The following is a 17909-nucleotide window of genomic DNA, read 5'->3' as shown; positions in this document are numbered from 1 at the left end:
TTGTGTTTCTTCTCTAGCTCTGTCACTGTCAGGTATTCTAGGAAGGGCCCTGCCAGAGTTCAGTTTATTTATCTTATTATACCACCTCTCAAAGTAAAATCCTATTGGCTTACAATAAATGCAATATAAAACCTTTTTTATTGAAAACTAACCAATATGCACCCTAATAAAATCCAACAAACACATAAAATCCTTAATAAAATACAACAAAATATACATATAAAAAATAAGCTTTTTCTAGTGGAAGGGAACAGGAGCTCTAAGGTCTGCTGATAAACAAATATGACTTCATTACTCCATATGCAAATTAAGACATCAAAAGTGTTCTGTAATATAGAATTAACTCCAGGGTAGCTATGCAACAGTAAATAAAGTCAGTTATGGTTCCATATTTTATCATAGATTTAACAATCTTCAAAGAAATCTGTTCTGCAGATTTGAGAGAAAAATCAATTCATATTTTGCTCAGTTGAAGCCTTGGAGAGTGACTCCAATGTGAGGTAATAAAGGAGTATTTTGTTACTACTACTCCTCTCCTTCCAGTGTTTCAAAGCAAAGGTAGATTAGGGATGTGCAGAGGCAAAAGTTTTGTTTTGGTTTATTTGTTTTCTAGATTTCCTCCATTTGTTTCAATAGTTTCAAATGAAGAAAAAACTGTTTCATTGTTTTTTTTTTCATTTCACATTAAGTCAATGGGGGAAGCAAAGCAGCCTATTTTGAGATTCAAAAACGGAGGTTCCTAATTATTTATTTTAAAAAACCACTTGGATACACATCATAAGGAGTAAGAAAGTGCCAAGGCACCAAGAATGTGGCAAAGTGGCACCAAAAGTGGCATGAATAGCGAGGGACAGATCTAGGATTTTGCTGTTCCTAGACACTTTTAGTGCTTTCACACACACACACACACACACACACACACACACACACACACACACATATACACACACACACACACACACACACACACCTTTTGTAAAGATCTGTTACAGGCTTGCAGAGGGCTGTTCTCTGCTGAATGAGATTCACCAAAATCGGGAGGCAGAAAATCTTAAGGTGCCTACTGACAAATTCAGGACGGTGAATAACCTAAAGTACTATAAGAGGGCAAAAGGGTACCAGAAGTTGCATGAGATTTTGAAGGCACCATCAGAAGATCAAAGCAGCTCCAAAAATGTCAAGAATGCCCCAATGCTTCAAAAAAGAGCACCAAAAACAGTGGCAAGAAGAACCCCGAAAGGCAGCACGAGGGGATCAAAGTGGCACTAAGATGGAATGAACATCCTATGGCACCATGAAGGGAGAACAAAGCAGCAAAGATGGCAGGAAAAAAAACCCCAGGCACTAATAAAGGGAGAAAGTGGCACTGAGTGGCATGAAGACTCCAAGACATTGTGACAGGTGCAAAACAGCCACCTGCAGTGGCAAAAGTACCCCAAGTTGTAGAATCTGGGGTATGAAAGCAAGACAGAGTGGCAGCAAAACCCCGAGATATAAAGTGTGGGTATGGCAGCAAAGCTGAGTAGCAGAAAGGCCCCCCAAAGGTGCGGCACGAGGGGTATACTAGCAAGGCAGAGCAGCAAGACCCCCCCCCCCCCCCCAAAGTTGTTGAGTTTGGGGTACGGAAACAAGGTATGGCAGCAAGGCATAGAGGCTGAAAGATCCCAAGATGCAAAGGCTAGAGTTTGACAGCCAAGCCGAGTGACAGCAAGACCACCAGGGTGGTACATAAGGGGCCTTGGCAGCAAGACTTCCAGGGTGGTAAATCAGGGTCATAACAGCTGGGTAGACTGGCAGAAGACCCCCAAGGTGCTTTTAGTCATCTTACCACTGGCATGGAAATTCTGAATAAGCCCCAGCAAAGGCAGGCCGATTTTCAAACAGAACAACTGGTGCCAGCCTTGAACGATGAGAGCTCAGGATGTCCCCCTGACATTGAGAAGACATATTCACTGGACACCAGTTAATGGGCAGGAAAGATATAAATGAGTCACCTTCACCATGTCCAGCCATGTGGCGGACTTTTGTGCCAAATATTACAGCAGATCTATGTCCATGTCCTCAGTGAGTTTTGTTATATAGCGTGTCACAGACATTTCTGCTGGAATTCCCTTTTCTGGGGTAGTATGAGGGTCTCTCTTGCTGGCTGCTTTAGCTATAGCCTGTGTCAGGATAGATGGTTCTGTGGGGCAATGTGGCTTTGGTGTATTAAAGCATGAGAAGATGTGGTAGTTGACAGCGTTCTCACCTGCTCGTGCTCACATTACTCTCTGGGGTGGCCACTCGCTTCTGTACTACAACCCCACCGTGCCTCTGTCTCTGCTCCATGGTTCATGCAACCTAGCTGCCAGTATCTCCTTCTTGCATGTGAAATGCTAGAACTGGAGAGCGAGAATCCCTTTCACCCATGGATCACAAAATGTAGCAGACATGTAAATATTGTTTTTGTGTCAGAGGTTTCAGAAGTGCACAAACTGCAACACCTCTGCCTCCATTCCCTTTTGCCCACAGAAACTCTCTAACGTTTCCTCCAGAATAATTAATATAGGGATGACCCTACCCAGTGTGGCACTTCTGGAACTCAGATACTCCATGGCATCCTTCAAGGGCTGCAGGATTTATATCAGCTTCCTCATCACTACCCAATCATGATGCCCCAGTGGATGAACCACACCTATGTCGGTTTCCAGAGACAGATCATGAAGGGGTTACTTATCTGTTTGCACCACTAATTTCTGCAGCATCAGATAGGTGGAATTCCACTGGATGCCAACATCTTGAATCAGACACTTGTAAGGCATACTGAATTATTCCTGCTTTTCATTGAGAACCTGCCCATCCCGCACACTTCAATGAAAATGCCCTGCTGTTTTCCTGCATTTCTCTGTTAAGTCCTTCAGACTGGAATCATGTTCCTTGAGCCCCCAGCCCTAGGGCATCCCGCACTGCTAAATGCAGCAAGTATGAAAGCAATAAAATCCCTTGATAGCCCCCATCTTCCACTGCCCTTATGATATTTGCACCATTGTCTGTGACAAAAAAAACCTGTATGAAGACTCATGCCTCTACAGTCTAGCTGCCAATCCTCCAGCATCTTTTTTTTATGGCTGACAGGATATGGCATGAGGTTTGGCTGCTATCCACCATCTCATGTAGAGCATAGGCCACCTGTACCCTAACGATCGGTTCCCACCAGAGTTGGCCTTTGCCATCTCCCACCAGTATGTCATCAGTGAGTGATAAGAATGTGTAGCATTCATACTAGTCCAGATGTTGCTGGTGAAATGCATACTACTCTCCTCTGTTTTAGCCAGCTGAGCCTGCATGAGATTACTGCATTGGTTGTACAGTGGGGATAGCTTGTCTATTAAATGTAGTCTTAGATGGCACTTTTTAACTGGGGGCAAACAGGTATAGCAGATGCTTAAAGCCCAGGTTCTCCACTATTTTCAAGAGCTTGTCAACCAAGGTAATCATTTTCCTCTTACACCTTGTTACTACTTTTGATGCTGCCTGCCTCTTCCCCTGGGACAGTGATACAGAATGCAATCTGATTTTCTCTATGGTGAGTTGCTGCTGCAGATGCATGGCAGGGGGCTGGTCTCTTCCTGACTGGTAGAAGGAGCCATGAGATCAGCTTTGGGAAAAATATTCCCCTTTTCAACCCTTCTCCTAGAACTTTTGCTTTGAGTGGCAGACAGTGTACCCAGGCTAGTATGGTCAGCCTCCCTTGATGCCAATGCTAGTAAGAGCTGCTTCTGCAGCTGATGCTGCCTACTAGCATTTTTCAGATGCCCCAGTATCTTCCCTCAACTGATGGCTGTACTGCAGTGAATACACTGAGCAAAATCGTGGGTCCTCCCTCACTTTAAAGTGATTCCATACCAGGGATGTCTTGCACAATCGCTTCTTTGCATGCTTGGGGGCTCATGCTAGCACTGGAATTGAAGGGCAGGGTGGACCAGCATCAAAATGTCCATAAGACATCACTCACGCTCTCTACCTGCACCACCTGCTCTTCCTAGGGGTTGATTTCAACACCTTCAGTATCATCTATCTCCCCTATCAACTCACTGGAGGCTAAGATACTACTGACTAGACTTCCCAAATTTTTTTCAGTTACCAGCTCTTCAATTTCTTCTGACTCAGGGAATTCCAGACAAGATTCTTCCTCAGAATCAGTTGTTGAAAATAATACCTCCATTTTCTCAGAAGCAGTAATAATGGAGGAATGCACTGCTGGGTTGTTATTGCACTTTTGCTGGCTCTGTCCTTGCCCCTGTCCTGCTAATGCTGCCTTGAATGGCTCGCCACCTGTTCCAAAATAAGAGGGAAAATAACAGGCAGTGGTGGTTCATGGTCTCACAATTTTAATTTTTTATAACTTGAACTGACTTTATACAGTTAAGTCTTTTTTAATGTTAGGGGCATGATTCCCTTTTTTCCCACTGCTATTAGTATGGCTTGTACTTCTCATAGGCTGGGCAGGCTCTGCAGCAAATCATCTCTCCTGCCATTCCCTCCTCTGCTCTTTCCTCACAGTAAAATGATATAATTTGAAGTACCTACTCAGGTTTTGATATCACAATATAATTTATTGATACTTTACCAACATTTACAGTACCACTCTAGTACTGAATGATTATGTCTATCACACATACTTAATCTACTTCATAAACTGAATTCACATCAGTGCTTAGCAAGCACAGAGCCAAATTGTCAAGCACAGTTAGCAACAGCATGCTAGTAGTGGCAAAAACTCATTCTCTGTCTTTCTGGGGCTAACCCTTACAGTGTGTGCAAAACTATGCCTGTCACACATGCAAACACAGATACATATACAATTATGTGTGTGTGCACTACTGACTGGATCCTTTTTCACATACAAAAAAAACTGTTAGAACCAAGAGAGATGACAAAGCTGAGCTTCTCTTCAACCTTCAGTCTGTCTGCAGATGTCCTCACTGCACTACACTGCACTGCATTGTGCTTCATCATAGACACAAAAATCACTGACACTCATTCAATATCCACTCCACATCTACCCTGCCCCCAGTGAACACAGAAAGCAGTGCCACTGCCCCTATTTTTCTGTCACAGTGATGGGAAACCACTGACTGCAACAGAGATCAGATAAAAAAAAAAAACTCTACTTATGCCAATGCCTACTTTTTAAAATTATTCTTTAACTCTCAGAGAGTTTTTGAAAAGAGATCCTTCTCTGTAAAATCCAATAGAGCAAATGGACTTTCTTTGCACATGCTCAGACTTTTCAGTGGGAGGACATCAGATGGTAGCTATAGGCTAATTAAAAAGCTATTTCACTGTGATTTGTCCTCCAGTCTCCTTGCTAACTTCTTCCATCATGGTTTTGATGAAGCTGCTATGTCACACAGGCAAGAGCTGATTACTATAGTTACCAGCAATGCTCCCTCCAAGGAGTGATTAGGTATGTGCAAATTGTTTTGTGTGTGAGCAACAATTTTTTAAACCAACAATTTTTGAGTGACAGTATTAGCATTGCATTTCTGTATATAGCACAAAGAAAAATGTATGTGAGCGATCATGAAAAACATGTGAGTGATGCACAAAAATATATGAGGAATCACTCATGCATGCAGCTTAGAAGGAACCATGGTTACCAATTAGTCCTGCATGCATCTGCTGCTTTCTCATTACAGCTATAGACTTGCGTGCCATAGACTTGAATGGGAAACATAAGCAAATGGAAGAAAAATATTTTTTTCAATTCATGGGCAGCCTCCATTTGTTTCAGAGTCCATGAATGAAAAGAAAATGATCTCATTTATTGCATTTTACTCCTTTGTATCAAATGAATACACATCCCTAAAGTGGATTACCTGCCATCCATACAGAATTCTTGGTTCACAACTGTGGTCCCAGAAATATATTACCACTTGATCTTTACATTTTATGAATGTAGATGGGAAATAGCCCAAGGATCTCACATACAGGTGGTCCTCGCCTCTTTCGTTCTCTTTTTTCTTTAGAGAGATCTTCATTCCAGTTCCTCTCTCTTCTTCTGCTTCTTTCCTTTCTTCTTGCTCCCTTCCTTTTCCTCCTCCCCTTTCTCTTTCCCTCTTCTTTTCTGGTCTTCACTCCTCCCTTCGCACTGCACTCGTTCCCTTCTCTTTCTCCTGTGTTCTTTCCCTTGCTGGTCTTTCTGTACACATTCTTCCTTTCGGCCATGCTCCCTCTCCTCTATGGCTTCCCTTCTCCTACTACCTCCTCCCTCCCCCCTCCCTTTCAGACCAGCAGTCTTATAAAAACATGTCAAGTCATGACAGCCTCACAAAGAACCACCAGTGCTTGCTTTTCAATCACTTTGCACCTATATAGTGTACAAATAAACAATGCTTGATTGGCATTCTATCTACACCTCTGACAGGACCCTGAACTGTTAACTTTCTATTCTGATTCCAGAGTATAAGAAGTGAGGTTAAGTACCTTAAGAACGAGAAAGCGTAGAAAACGTATAAATGTTATGTCTCATGGACTGTTATCCTTCATGTTCCTTTGCAAGCCACAGTTATTGGAGAATGAAGTGTAAGGGATCCCCCATCTGGTGCTTTATTCTTAACTAGGGGTGCCATGGGTCCGGGTTTGAGTCCAGATGAGGAAGAAGAATTATCTTTCGGGGCCCTGGGTGCAATCACTCTCTGTCTTACTCACATCTCATAATCTAGGTATAAAATCTAATCAAGGTGCAATATTGTACAGAAAAGGAGCAAGGAAACTAGGTAGAATAGATAGAAATTAAGACTCAACCCAGTGTCCATCCATTCAGTCATTTCACTGGAATCAGCTGGAGATAGTTCAAGATGAGTTCAGAATTGGTTCAATATAAAACCTTTACTGCAAATTAATGAAAAGGGTCCAGGCAAAAACCACAAAAATTAAGAATCAGCATACATCAGATAATCAAAATAAAACATAGAGTTTCCTTGTCCAGGCTGAACCTTTTCCCCATTCTCCTATCTCTTGCACGTTCATCTTCAGCCAATATAACCTTGCCAGAGAGGCAGGACAACTAGAGTGTGGCTTCCAGCATCAGCCAATTTGGTAGAAAAATATCCTCAATCCAAAAATATCAAAAATGGGTTCCAAACTTCCCAAACCTTAAACTGTAATCCAAACTTCCAAAGTTGAAGCTCTGGGTTCTTCTGTTCCAGAGTCCCAAAGCTCTCTCCATCCTCGCTTGACTGAATACTTGGGCAAAATGATATCCAATCCCAATCCTCAGGGATACAGGGGGGGCAACCGTTCCCATCAGACCAAGAAGTGACAAATCTTCACAATCAGTTTAGACTCTGAAGGAATCTCAGAACCAGCTCTCCTTCTCTATTTCACCTCTGCTCTGAGATCAAGGGGTGATCTCCCCAGCTCCTTATCCTTTCTGCTGAGATCCTGGGAGGAATCTCTAACTCCTTCCTCCTGGCATCTCCAGCAGTGCCTAACACTGACTACTGAGCATGCTCCATGTGAAGCCGATTCCCCCAAAAGGTAGAGGTTTGGCAAGGGGAGGATTCAAAATGCAAACTTGCTCCCACTGCCCATAGCTGGGAACAATCTGGGGATTATGTTTCGGGACAGGCATGGCCCCCTTCACAGAAGAATTTAGCGAACTGTAGCAACGTCTCCTTAAATCTCTGCTATCTGCTTTCACACCTCCATAACATTTACTTTGCTGGTCTCTAACCGCACCCAAACCCTCCTCATTCTGAAAGGTCTTGACAGCTCTGCTACCCATTCACAGACATAGCTGGGAGCAACTTTATTCTACCAAGTAAGGGGAGCAAGGGGAGAGAGACACAGTACAAAAGCTGGGCCAGGGAAATGTCTTCCTTTTGCCTGCTCACGTGCTCATCATAGTGCTGGATCTATGCTTGGGGGAGAAGTGATGACATCTAGCAGCCATCCTCAGGATCCATGCTGCCAAGTTCCAGAGAGAGAGATTGCAGTCTGCGACTGCTGGCTGAGGAGTGAGTTGGGTAAAATATACAATGGGGTCTGGGTAGTTTCAAATGAAGGCCGTAGCACCTAACCAAAAGGCAGCCAGTTTCTATTCAACTTGAAGCCAAAACAGCTGGGACCAAGGAAAAAAAAAGAAATCCAGGAAAAGATTTGAGGAGATAAGAAACAGGATGAAAGAGAATACCATGACCAGTATAGTGAAGACACTAAAACTCAGACTAAAACTGCCAAAATATTTATGGTTAGAATTTATGTATTGATATGTGACTTTATTGCATGTGCAATTTATTGTTTAATATTTTTTAACTCATTTGGAGTAATTGACAAATTGCATCACTCTGCTCTTTTCAGCTGCCTTCTACATTTATTATTTCCAGCTAACATGTACCAAAGGCTAGCTAGTAGCTTTGTTTTTCAGGTTGCTAATGGGGAATGCTCACTATACTTACATTTCTTCCTGCACTTGGGCCTCCTTGCCTTCCCCCCATCCTTCCTCCAGCCCTCCCCTGAAGTTAGCAATGCAAACTTGAGCTGCCTGCAGTAACTCTAATGGGTTTGATTGGCAGAGGGTGAGATTCAAAGGGCGTATTATGGCTGTAGTGCAGTGACAAAAAAAAAAATCTAAAAGACTGAAAGCTGCAAAAATTCAATTGAATAATATGAGGATTATATAGTGGAGAAAAAGTTAAGTAAAATAAAACAGCAACATTATGCAAGTGACTCTCTTGGTTCTAGTCTCAGAAACCTTCAATTGTTGGCATATTGCCCTTTTGTTTTTGGAAAGAAATGAATGCATGTGAAGCCAAATCTATATTCACGTCCTTTATTCACAGTCCGATCCTAGAGGGGTTCATACTTCTTTATGTCTGTTTTTATGACCGGCATCTGCATTCTTCGTCTTTTTTTTTTTTTTTTTTAATAAAATACCAGATTACAGAGCCATACACCCTTACAAAGAAGATGGATCATCTCCCAGCTTTTTCTCTGGCATTTTTACAACTGCATCTGTAAATTCATCATCCCCTCCCACTAATACCATGCACATGTTTGACAGTGATTTTTCTGTGACATCAGGTTGTGCTCTGTGAGCTAATGTGATGTCACAAACGGAAAAAAATGTAGAGTCTGTATCCTAAAAACATGTTGCCAAAGAGGTAGATGACTGTGCAAGCTGAAGGAAGCCCAAGCAAAAAAAAACCATAGACTTACATTCCAATATGGTGCAGTGTTTTCTTTTGTTGGAATGCTGCTATCAGATGGACAGCTTTAAGTGTTCAATTAGTTTAGCAGTTAATATAAAAATGCTCAAAAATGAAGTGATATTAATAAAGGTAACCTGGTAATGTAAACTAGCTGCCATATGTTTGTTTTTAAACCAACACAATACATTTTTACATTCCATGCAAAAGTTCATAATTTTGTCCTAACTTAACTTGGGGACTCTGGTACCAAGGAGGAGAGGATATTTTTGAATAAAGCCACATGGAATAAAGTGAAAGGTCATGAGATACCCTTTGGTTTTGAAATCCCTGATATGCAGAGAGATGCTTTAGGACTAGATAGCATAGAATACTTCAAAATATAACACATAGATTATATTAATCTGTAGTAAGATCCAGATTTATTGCTTATTACTTTGCTACTTGGGTTAGGCAATCATGAAGACCATTTGACTCTCATTGAGGATATAAAATATATCTGAGCATGTTTTCACATACATGATTTCAAAATAATAAATAAGGATATTGCAGTGGCAATGATTGCTAAATACGTTTTGAAAAATCATTGGGTTTATGTGACTCATTAGGAGAACTGGACTAATATTCTCTGGGATGTTGCCCTTTCCTATAAAATAAAAATAATAAAAAATCAGTTTGGTAGATTTCAGGCCTGGTTAAGGTCACTGTATCAACAAGATTTTAATCTGAACAATGAGTCCTTTTAATACTATCTAGCTATTGAGTTAGCAAGATACAATAACTAGCTAATCATATAGGGGCAGATTTTAAAAGCCCTGCACGCATAAATCCAGCTGAATTTACGCACGCAGGGAGGTTACACGCGCCAAGCCTATTTTGCACAGGCCCGGCAATGTGCACAAGCCCAGGGACGCGTGTATGTCCCGGGGCTTTGAAAAAGGGGCAGGAAGGGGCGGGGAGCTGATCCGGGGGTGGTCCAGGGGGCGGGACCGAGGCTTCCGGCACAGCGGCTGTGCCAGGGGATCGCGCGCCGGCAGCCAGCCAGCACACGCACGTTACGCCTGCCGCAGACATACATAACAAAATAAAGGTGGGGGGGATTTAGGTAGGGTGGGGGGGGTTAGATAGGGGAAGGGAGGGGAAGGTGGGGGGAGCGGAAGGAAAGTTCCCTCCGAGGTCGCTCCGATTTCGGAGCGGCCTCGGAGGGAACCGGGAAAGCCATTGGGGCTCCCCTAGGGCTCGGTGCATGCAAGGTGCACAAGTGTGCACCCACCTCGCACGCCGACCCCGGATTTTATAACATGTGCGAGGCTGTGCGCGGCTGTTATAAAATCAGGCGTAGATTTGTGCACGCCAGGTTGCGCGCACAAATCTACGCCCATGCGTAGCTATTAAAATCCGACCCATAATGTCATAAAATTTGGCATGTTACAATAATTAGAATAACGTATAGCATATGGATTTTGCTATACATTATTTCTTCTAAATGTGTCTGTTTATGTGTCCTATTTTGCTTTCTTATTGCTTAGATACACAAAAAGGCTAAACACTGTAATTCCAGTCAAGACAAGAATTCTAGATCAAATGCTTTGATGCTGGAATGTCACATCTTGTGAACAGAATTTTGTTAAGAATTCCTCATTCAGCATACGTCATTGTCTCCACAAGTATCTGAAGAGTGTCTTCCCTTCTATAAGTGAATCAGATATTGTTTTGGGAAAGGTATAATTACTTGTGTGTAAGGATCTTTCCCTTACAGAGCCTGGCATTAAGCAAAAAGTCAGTCCAGATGTGGTCCTTGATATCTCCAATAGTCATTCTAACTGAAAACTCACACCTCCCCTGATCTCTTCCTGCATTCATCCACCATGAGCCAGGAATGTGAGTAGAATCTTCTTCCATAGCTTACAAATCTTCATAAAAAGCAATAGGGCTTAAATGGAAGGATTCCTTATCCAAATCCTCCTTCTGAGTTTGTACCTCAATATATCCAACTTGGTAATAACTATATCCAATTGGCTAATAATAATAATAATAATGCTGTTCCTTCTTCGTTCTCCTCCCTAAATACTAATACTACCACCACTATTTATCACTTCTGCAGCACTGCTGGACAAGCACAACTCTGTGCAGATACACATACGAGAGCTCACACTCTAGCCAAGACACATAGACAAGACAAATTGCAAGTTTCAGAAAATACATTTATTACAGTGGTCATGGTTAATATCAAGAAGGCTTAAACTTGGAAAAACCAGTGTTTGGGATTTAAAAGCAACCTCCAATGGAAGTTTTTTTTAAAACGTGTCCAGAGAGGAGGCATGATATAATTATCCAGGCATATAGCGCATGAGTTGTCATTCAGTATCCATGCATTGAACTAAAGTTCCTAAAACATCCCATAACTGTTTGCATGCATATAAAGTAATACAATGGTAAAGCATGTAAAGATCCTCTCGGAATGAAACACATGGCATTATCATTATCATCATTTTTTTATAGTCTGGGCCCAGACTAGAATAGTATCATGCCCCCACCCACCCACACCCTCAAAGGTTAAGATTTTTACACAGCTCTTCAAGTACTCTAAAGCCTATAATATGGAGATTTCCAAATGAGACCACAGTTGGAGCTGACAGTTTGCTTCCAGCTTTGAAAAACAGAAGTTGTCTGGCCGTAAACATATTTTTATGCTTGATCATCCTACATGAAAGACATTAACAATACACAAGGATCAAACCTTTTCCAAGGGAAAGAAAGCTGTAGAACTAGGGGTCATGATATGAAATTCCAAGGGGGGTAGACTCAGGAACAACCTTGGGAAATATTTCTTCATGGAAAAGGTAGATGCATAGAATGCCCTCCCAGAAAAGAAAGTGAAGACAAGAACGGTAATGGAATTCAAAAGAGTGTGAGATAAACACAGAGGATCCCTAGTGGCTAATGGATAGAAATGAAGAAATGGGGTAACCTTTGTTAACTGGGGTAACCTGGATGAGCATTAGTTACCACCGTTAACAGAAGGCATGGGGTAACCTGCATGGAGCAGCAGTTATTACTCTAAAAAAAATAGACTGGATGGACCACTTGGGTCTTTTTCTGCCAACATTTACAATTAAATGCTATTAATGGTACTTTATCTTGTAAATCTCTTGGATGTCGTTCACCACCTATTAGTGTGTTCTAATCCATAGGCTGAGAACTACAGATTTTGAGGGTGGTCATTTTCTTTCCTCAGAATTCAAGATAGTTATTTACAATTCAGTCCTTATTTAAGCTTCTCCACATTGTCTTAAAACTCTTTTACTGAAATAAAATAAGAGTATTCAAAAGATATTAACTATATCAGCTTTTGAACATAAAACCTTTCTTCAGATGAAGAAAGAACCAATTTATTATAATACATTGTACTACAATCTATTATGATTATTCTTGGGTAGGTTCAACTAAAGGCATCACGGCCTATGAGAAATCCAGTTTTCTGTAGGCCCAAGATGGCTGCTAGAACTTTGTACTCCACAATGTATTTGAAACTGGTTTTCAACCATTTTCCATTGCATTTCAAAATAAGTGCAGTCAGATCCTTTACAGTTTTAAATTGGCTTGCAGCTGGTTTGCAGGCCCCACACACACACACACACACACACTCACACACACACATACTATGCAATCAGTTCAGAATATTATAGACTAAATAATATTTAAGCTACTTAATAGTTCTTTTTTGGGATGTTTAAAACCTCTTAAGCATTTCTCATGGTCGTATATTTACTAACAGGTAGGGATGTGAATCGTTTTAGGACGATTAAAATTATCGTCCGATAATTTTAATATCGTCTTAAACCGTTATGGAACACAATACAATACAGATTCTAACGATTTATCGTTATAAATCGTTAGAATCGTGAGCCGGCACACTAAAACCCCCTAAAACCCACCCCCGACCCTTTAAATTAAATCCCCCACCCTCCCGAACCCCCCCCCCCCCCCAATAACTTAAATAACCTGCGGGTCCAGCGGCGGTCCGGAACGGCAGCGGTCCGGAACGGGCTCCTGCTCCTGAATCTTGTCGTCTTCAGCCGGCGCCATTTTCCAAAATGGCGCCGAAAAATGGCGGCGGCCATAGACGAAAAAGATTGGACGGCAGGAGGTCCTTCCGGACCCCCGCTGGACTTTTGGCAAGTCTCGTGGGGGTCAGGAGGCCCCCCACAAGCTGGCCAAAAGTTCCTGGAGGTCCAGCGGGGGTCAGGGAGCGATTTCCCGCCGCGAATCGTTTTCGTACGGAAAATGGCGCCGGCAGGAGATCGACTGCAGGAGGTCGTTCAGCGAGGGTTCCGGCGCCTCGCTGAACGACCTCCTGCAGTCGATCTCCTGCCGGCGCCATTTTCCGTACGGAAACGATTCGCGGCGGGAAATTGCTCCCTGACCCCCGCTGGACCTCCAGGAACTTTTGGCCAGCTTGTGGGGGGCCTCCTGACCCCCACGAGACTTGCCAAAAGTCCAGCGGGGGTCCGGAAGGACCTCCTGCTGTCCAATCTTTTTCGTCTATGGCCGCCGCCATTTTTCGGCGCCATTTTGGAAAATGGCGCCGGCTGAAGACGACAAGATTCAGGAGCAGGAGCCCGTTCCGGACCGCTGCCGTTCCGGACCGCCGCTGGACCCGCAGGTTATTTAAGTTATTGGGTGGGGGATTTAATTTAAAGGGTCGGGGGTGGGTTTTAGGGGGTTTTAATGTGCCGGTTTTTCGATTTTTCGATTTTTCGATTTTTAACGATTTTTAACGATTTTTCACGATATTTTACCCCCCCAAACGGCAACAATATGATTCCCTCCCCCTCCCAGCCGAAATCGATCGTTAAGACGATCGAGGACACGATTCACATCCCTACTAACAGGCATTCTAGAAATGGGACATCAAGGAGGGCAATGGCAGATCTGGTTGCTAAAATATACCTTTGCAGGGAAATAGGCATGATTGTGGAGAGCAATATTCAGAAATCACTTTACCATAAAAAAAATACATTCGCTTACCAATACTAATCACAATAAAGCCTGCAATTGTATGGTTTGCATTATGTGTGGACGGCAAACAAGCGTGCTTACAACTATGCTCAGCCTGGACCTGGAGTAAGTGAATGTTGGAGGACAGTGCAGGCTGCAGGAGCTTTATTCGCCAGTTGTGTTTCAGGCAATGCATCAGTGCAAGAGGAAATACAATACACCTGGTCAGACTCAGATCGGTAGGCAAGATGAGGCAAAAGTCTTTGGGCTGAGCTTTCTAAAAGGATTTACGTGCATAAAACTGGGTTTTACATGAGCCAAATGGTCTTTTGAACATTGCCCAGGTGGGGGTTGTATGGGTAAAAGTTATCGAGCAACTCACATTTGTATTTTTAGGTGCACAAAGAAGAGGCTGTTCTGGGGGCGGTGTTGGGACGGAAATCATTTATGTGCATATTTCTAAAAATCAACACCATACAGCATACATTTACGTACACAGTAAACTTACACATGTACTTCTGAAAATCAAGCTTACGTGAGAACGCGTGCCCTGATTTTCTCAGCCCTATTTTTCAAAGCAGATTGGCACACGTAAGTGAGTACTTTTTACTCACTTACTGTAGCCCTCCGCGTGCAGTTATAAAATTACCCTCCCCCTCTGTGCATCTTCAAAAGGTTCTTCCAGAGAACATGTTTTTCAAGGGGGAACATTGCTTCAGTCATAAATCTTCTATTTTAATATTTGAAATCACAGTTTTAACTGCCCACATCCTGGTAATCACCAAAGTATTTATTTTTATGCTTATCACTGAAAAGGATCAGTCTCTTTACCATGTAAGTCACTGCAATACATTTTCATTGTTTTTCATCTTTTGGTTACTATTTGTTCATAGGATTAGCTGTCAGTATTAGTTAATGCTTAGGAATCTAAGGTTAGCATTAGCAACAAGCTGCAGGGATATGATGAATTAATAAGAAAACGTTCCTCCTCCTTCTAGTCTCATCACCCAGCCTATCTCCAAATATTTTTCAGTGCCAACAACATTTAACAACTTGAAGTGAATCGAAGAGCAGTCAGCAATCTTAAAGTAGCTAACACTTCTGGCCAACTTTTGTTACTACGTAGCTGTGCTAAAGAACTGCAGGTTAAACAGAGTACTACACAAAACACGGTTTGAAAAAATGTGATTTTTCTCTAGTAACTGACCAATCCAAAAGCAGGTCACATCTTGTCTGGTTTATAAGTCTTACCCTGGCTTAGCTGTCAGTTCAGACATGTGTGCCTTATTTTTCTGATGATCTTCCGTCCGCTTTAAGAGCTCGGAGACACCAAAAGCCCTTGTTAAATTCTCCAGAAACCATCAATCTGAATCCATGCACACGTCTGCTTGATCATGTGCACGCAAAAGTTTGCAAAAAGTATTTTTGAAAGCACAACTTTTTTTTTTTTTTTGGAGGAGGGGGGGAGGAGAGGCTGCCTGAAAGCTACCTCTAAAAGATTACAGTACATGCATGACTACCATGAAAACACTGACACATGGGCAGAAAAGCAACCTGATCCGGCACACACACACACACAGACAAACACACGCAGCCCTTATTTTACTCAAATGAAAAGTGGAGCTTTCTCAAAACATTCCATTGTAAAGAAGTCCTTTCTGCTTCCCATTAGGCAATGGTGGTCTTTTTAAAAAAGTACCGGCACTTCATCCTGCCTTCTCACTTTGCATATTCGTGCTTAGTGCTAGGTGAACGAGTTGTTGTTATTAGTGCACAATAGAAAAATATGTGCAAAATACCAGCAGAGAAAGCAAGCAAAATGTGTCAACAAGCCCAAATGCTTTAGTTCTCTGATCAGTGTGTGCAATGGAACTGGTCATTTCCCATATCCAGCACGCAAATCTTTTCTTACAAGATTTACAATATCTTCCCTGAGCTTATTGCTAACACGTGTGCTTTCAGTATATACAGCAAGCATTCGTCTCTGGCTCCAAAGCAAGTTTCAAACAAATACTGGTTTGTATTTTTTCATTACAGCTCTTTGTGTTTTAACTGTGATAACCACCACAGAAAGCAAAAAAATCAACATTCTGGCTTATTCAGGTTATAATTAATTGAGAAAGAAGTTTGATGGCAATGACTTTGCGGTACCTCGAAATATTAATTTAAAACAGTATGACAGAAGCTGAGCAAATAAAAAAAGAGGCGATGTAAGGGCATTTGCTGTTAAACGCTATTATAAATGCTGAGGTGCTGGACTATGCTGTATTTTAGACTGAAGCCTCATCTATAGAAACAGTAGGTCCATACGGAATCGACCGATTAAACTCATTAATTAGAATGCTTCGTTCATTGTAAGGTACAAGGACACCTCTGACTGAATTCAGCCAGAAAGCTCCAGGAGCCCATGCAGAGCAGAGTGAGGTTTAGCAGACTTACCTCCGTACGAGACTGCAGCCTCTTATTCATTTCATATATTCGGTACTCTGGTTGCACCATGTACGGCGTGTGTCTCCTATAGAACGGGCCGAAAGGAGAAGAATAGAAAGGGTCATGTGGTGTGCTGGACATCTTCTTGCCTGCTTGCCGAGGATCAAGCTGCACGGGGTAACATCAACATCCATACAGAGCACATGGGCTGCGTGTTCTCTTCACAGTGCAAAGTGGAAGCACACACACACACACACACACACACACACAAATCACACTGACTGGGAACTGCTGTTGGAGCCCTCTATAGCAAGAGACTGAGACTGAGAGAGAGAGCGAGAGGGCGAGAGCGAGAGGGAGAGAGAGCAAAAGTACCCAACAGCGAGAAAGAGAGCGAGCGGAGTGTGTGTGTGTGTGTGCGTGTGTGTGTGTGTAAGAGACCGGATAGCTTCAGGCACCACTGCTTGTTTTTAAAGAAGCAGTATATGGAGGGGTCATTTCCTGTCCACACTGTAGGCTAGCTCAGAAATATAATTTTCTTTCCAGCCTGACAGAGGTCTAATATTTGGTTTTAATTTGTCTTAGCCTAAACCCCTTAGAAAGCAGGCAACAGGGCTTGATAACGTATGGATACTTTGACTGCTGCCTGAGCCAGCCTCCCTGTAAGTGGATTATGCTTCCAACAATAGCAGGAATCTGATTTTTATATTTTATAAAACATAGAGCACGGGACACAGTAATGCAAATACATACACTTAGAACCATGAATTCACTTTCATAAGCAATCTTCTTAGAGGAATGACTCTAGAATGCATTAAATATTTGTAAAACTTACACGTTAATCTATTATCCTCCTGTTTTTGTAAAATTCAGTTCAAATCTACTTGTCCTTATAGTTGAAGAATTAATTTTGTGACTTCTTTTAGTTTACAGCAAAAGATTGTATTGGTGAAGCAAGAAACCATAATTATTACATGTATAGGTTGCACTGAAAAATATAATTTATATTTAGCACATATGCAATGATAGCACAAATAAAATCAACAGAGTAAAAGAACAGTTGAAATATGCAGGTATAAATCTTGAGGATTAAGTTTTTGTTTTTCATAAAATAGTGAATAATTTTTCCTACATTTGATACTGAAAACATTTTTTTGTTTTCTAGAATAATCCATGCCCTCAGGACATCTCCTCCCACCCCTAACCCTCCAGGTAGTGGGAATATTCAGCACTATTACCAGCATTCTTTTATAGGTTTCCTTTTTATATTTTTGGGTTATTTTT

General features: G+C 42.0%; 1 protein-coding gene across 6 annotated transcripts in view; it reads right to left on the bottom strand.

Annotated features, from left to right (window-relative positions):
* LDB2 (LIM domain binding 2) overlaps nt 1-17053 on the bottom strand; it is a 711173-nt gene extending 694120 nt beyond the window's left edge. For 5 of the 6 annotated variants that reach the window (XM_029590544.1, XM_029590552.1, XM_029590570.1 and 2 more), the window contains exon 1: nt 16635-17053. In XM_029590544.1, coding sequence (XP_029446404.1) covers nt 16635-16766 — 132 coding nt within the window. In that variant the 5' untranslated portion in view covers nt 16767-17053. The remainder of the gene's footprint in view (nt 1-16634) is intronic. The other variant, XM_029590560.1, reaches the window with a different exon arrangement.
* Nucleotides 17054-17909: the final 856 nt, after the last annotated feature.

The sequence above is a fragment of the Rhinatrema bivittatum genome, chromosome 1 (genome assembly GCF_901001135.1).
Source record: "Rhinatrema bivittatum chromosome 1, aRhiBiv1.1, whole genome shotgun sequence".
NCBI classification, from domain to species: domain Eukaryota; kingdom Metazoa; phylum Chordata; class Amphibia; order Gymnophiona; family Rhinatrematidae; genus Rhinatrema; species Rhinatrema bivittatum.
This window is presented reverse-complemented; position numbering and strand designations above follow the sequence as displayed.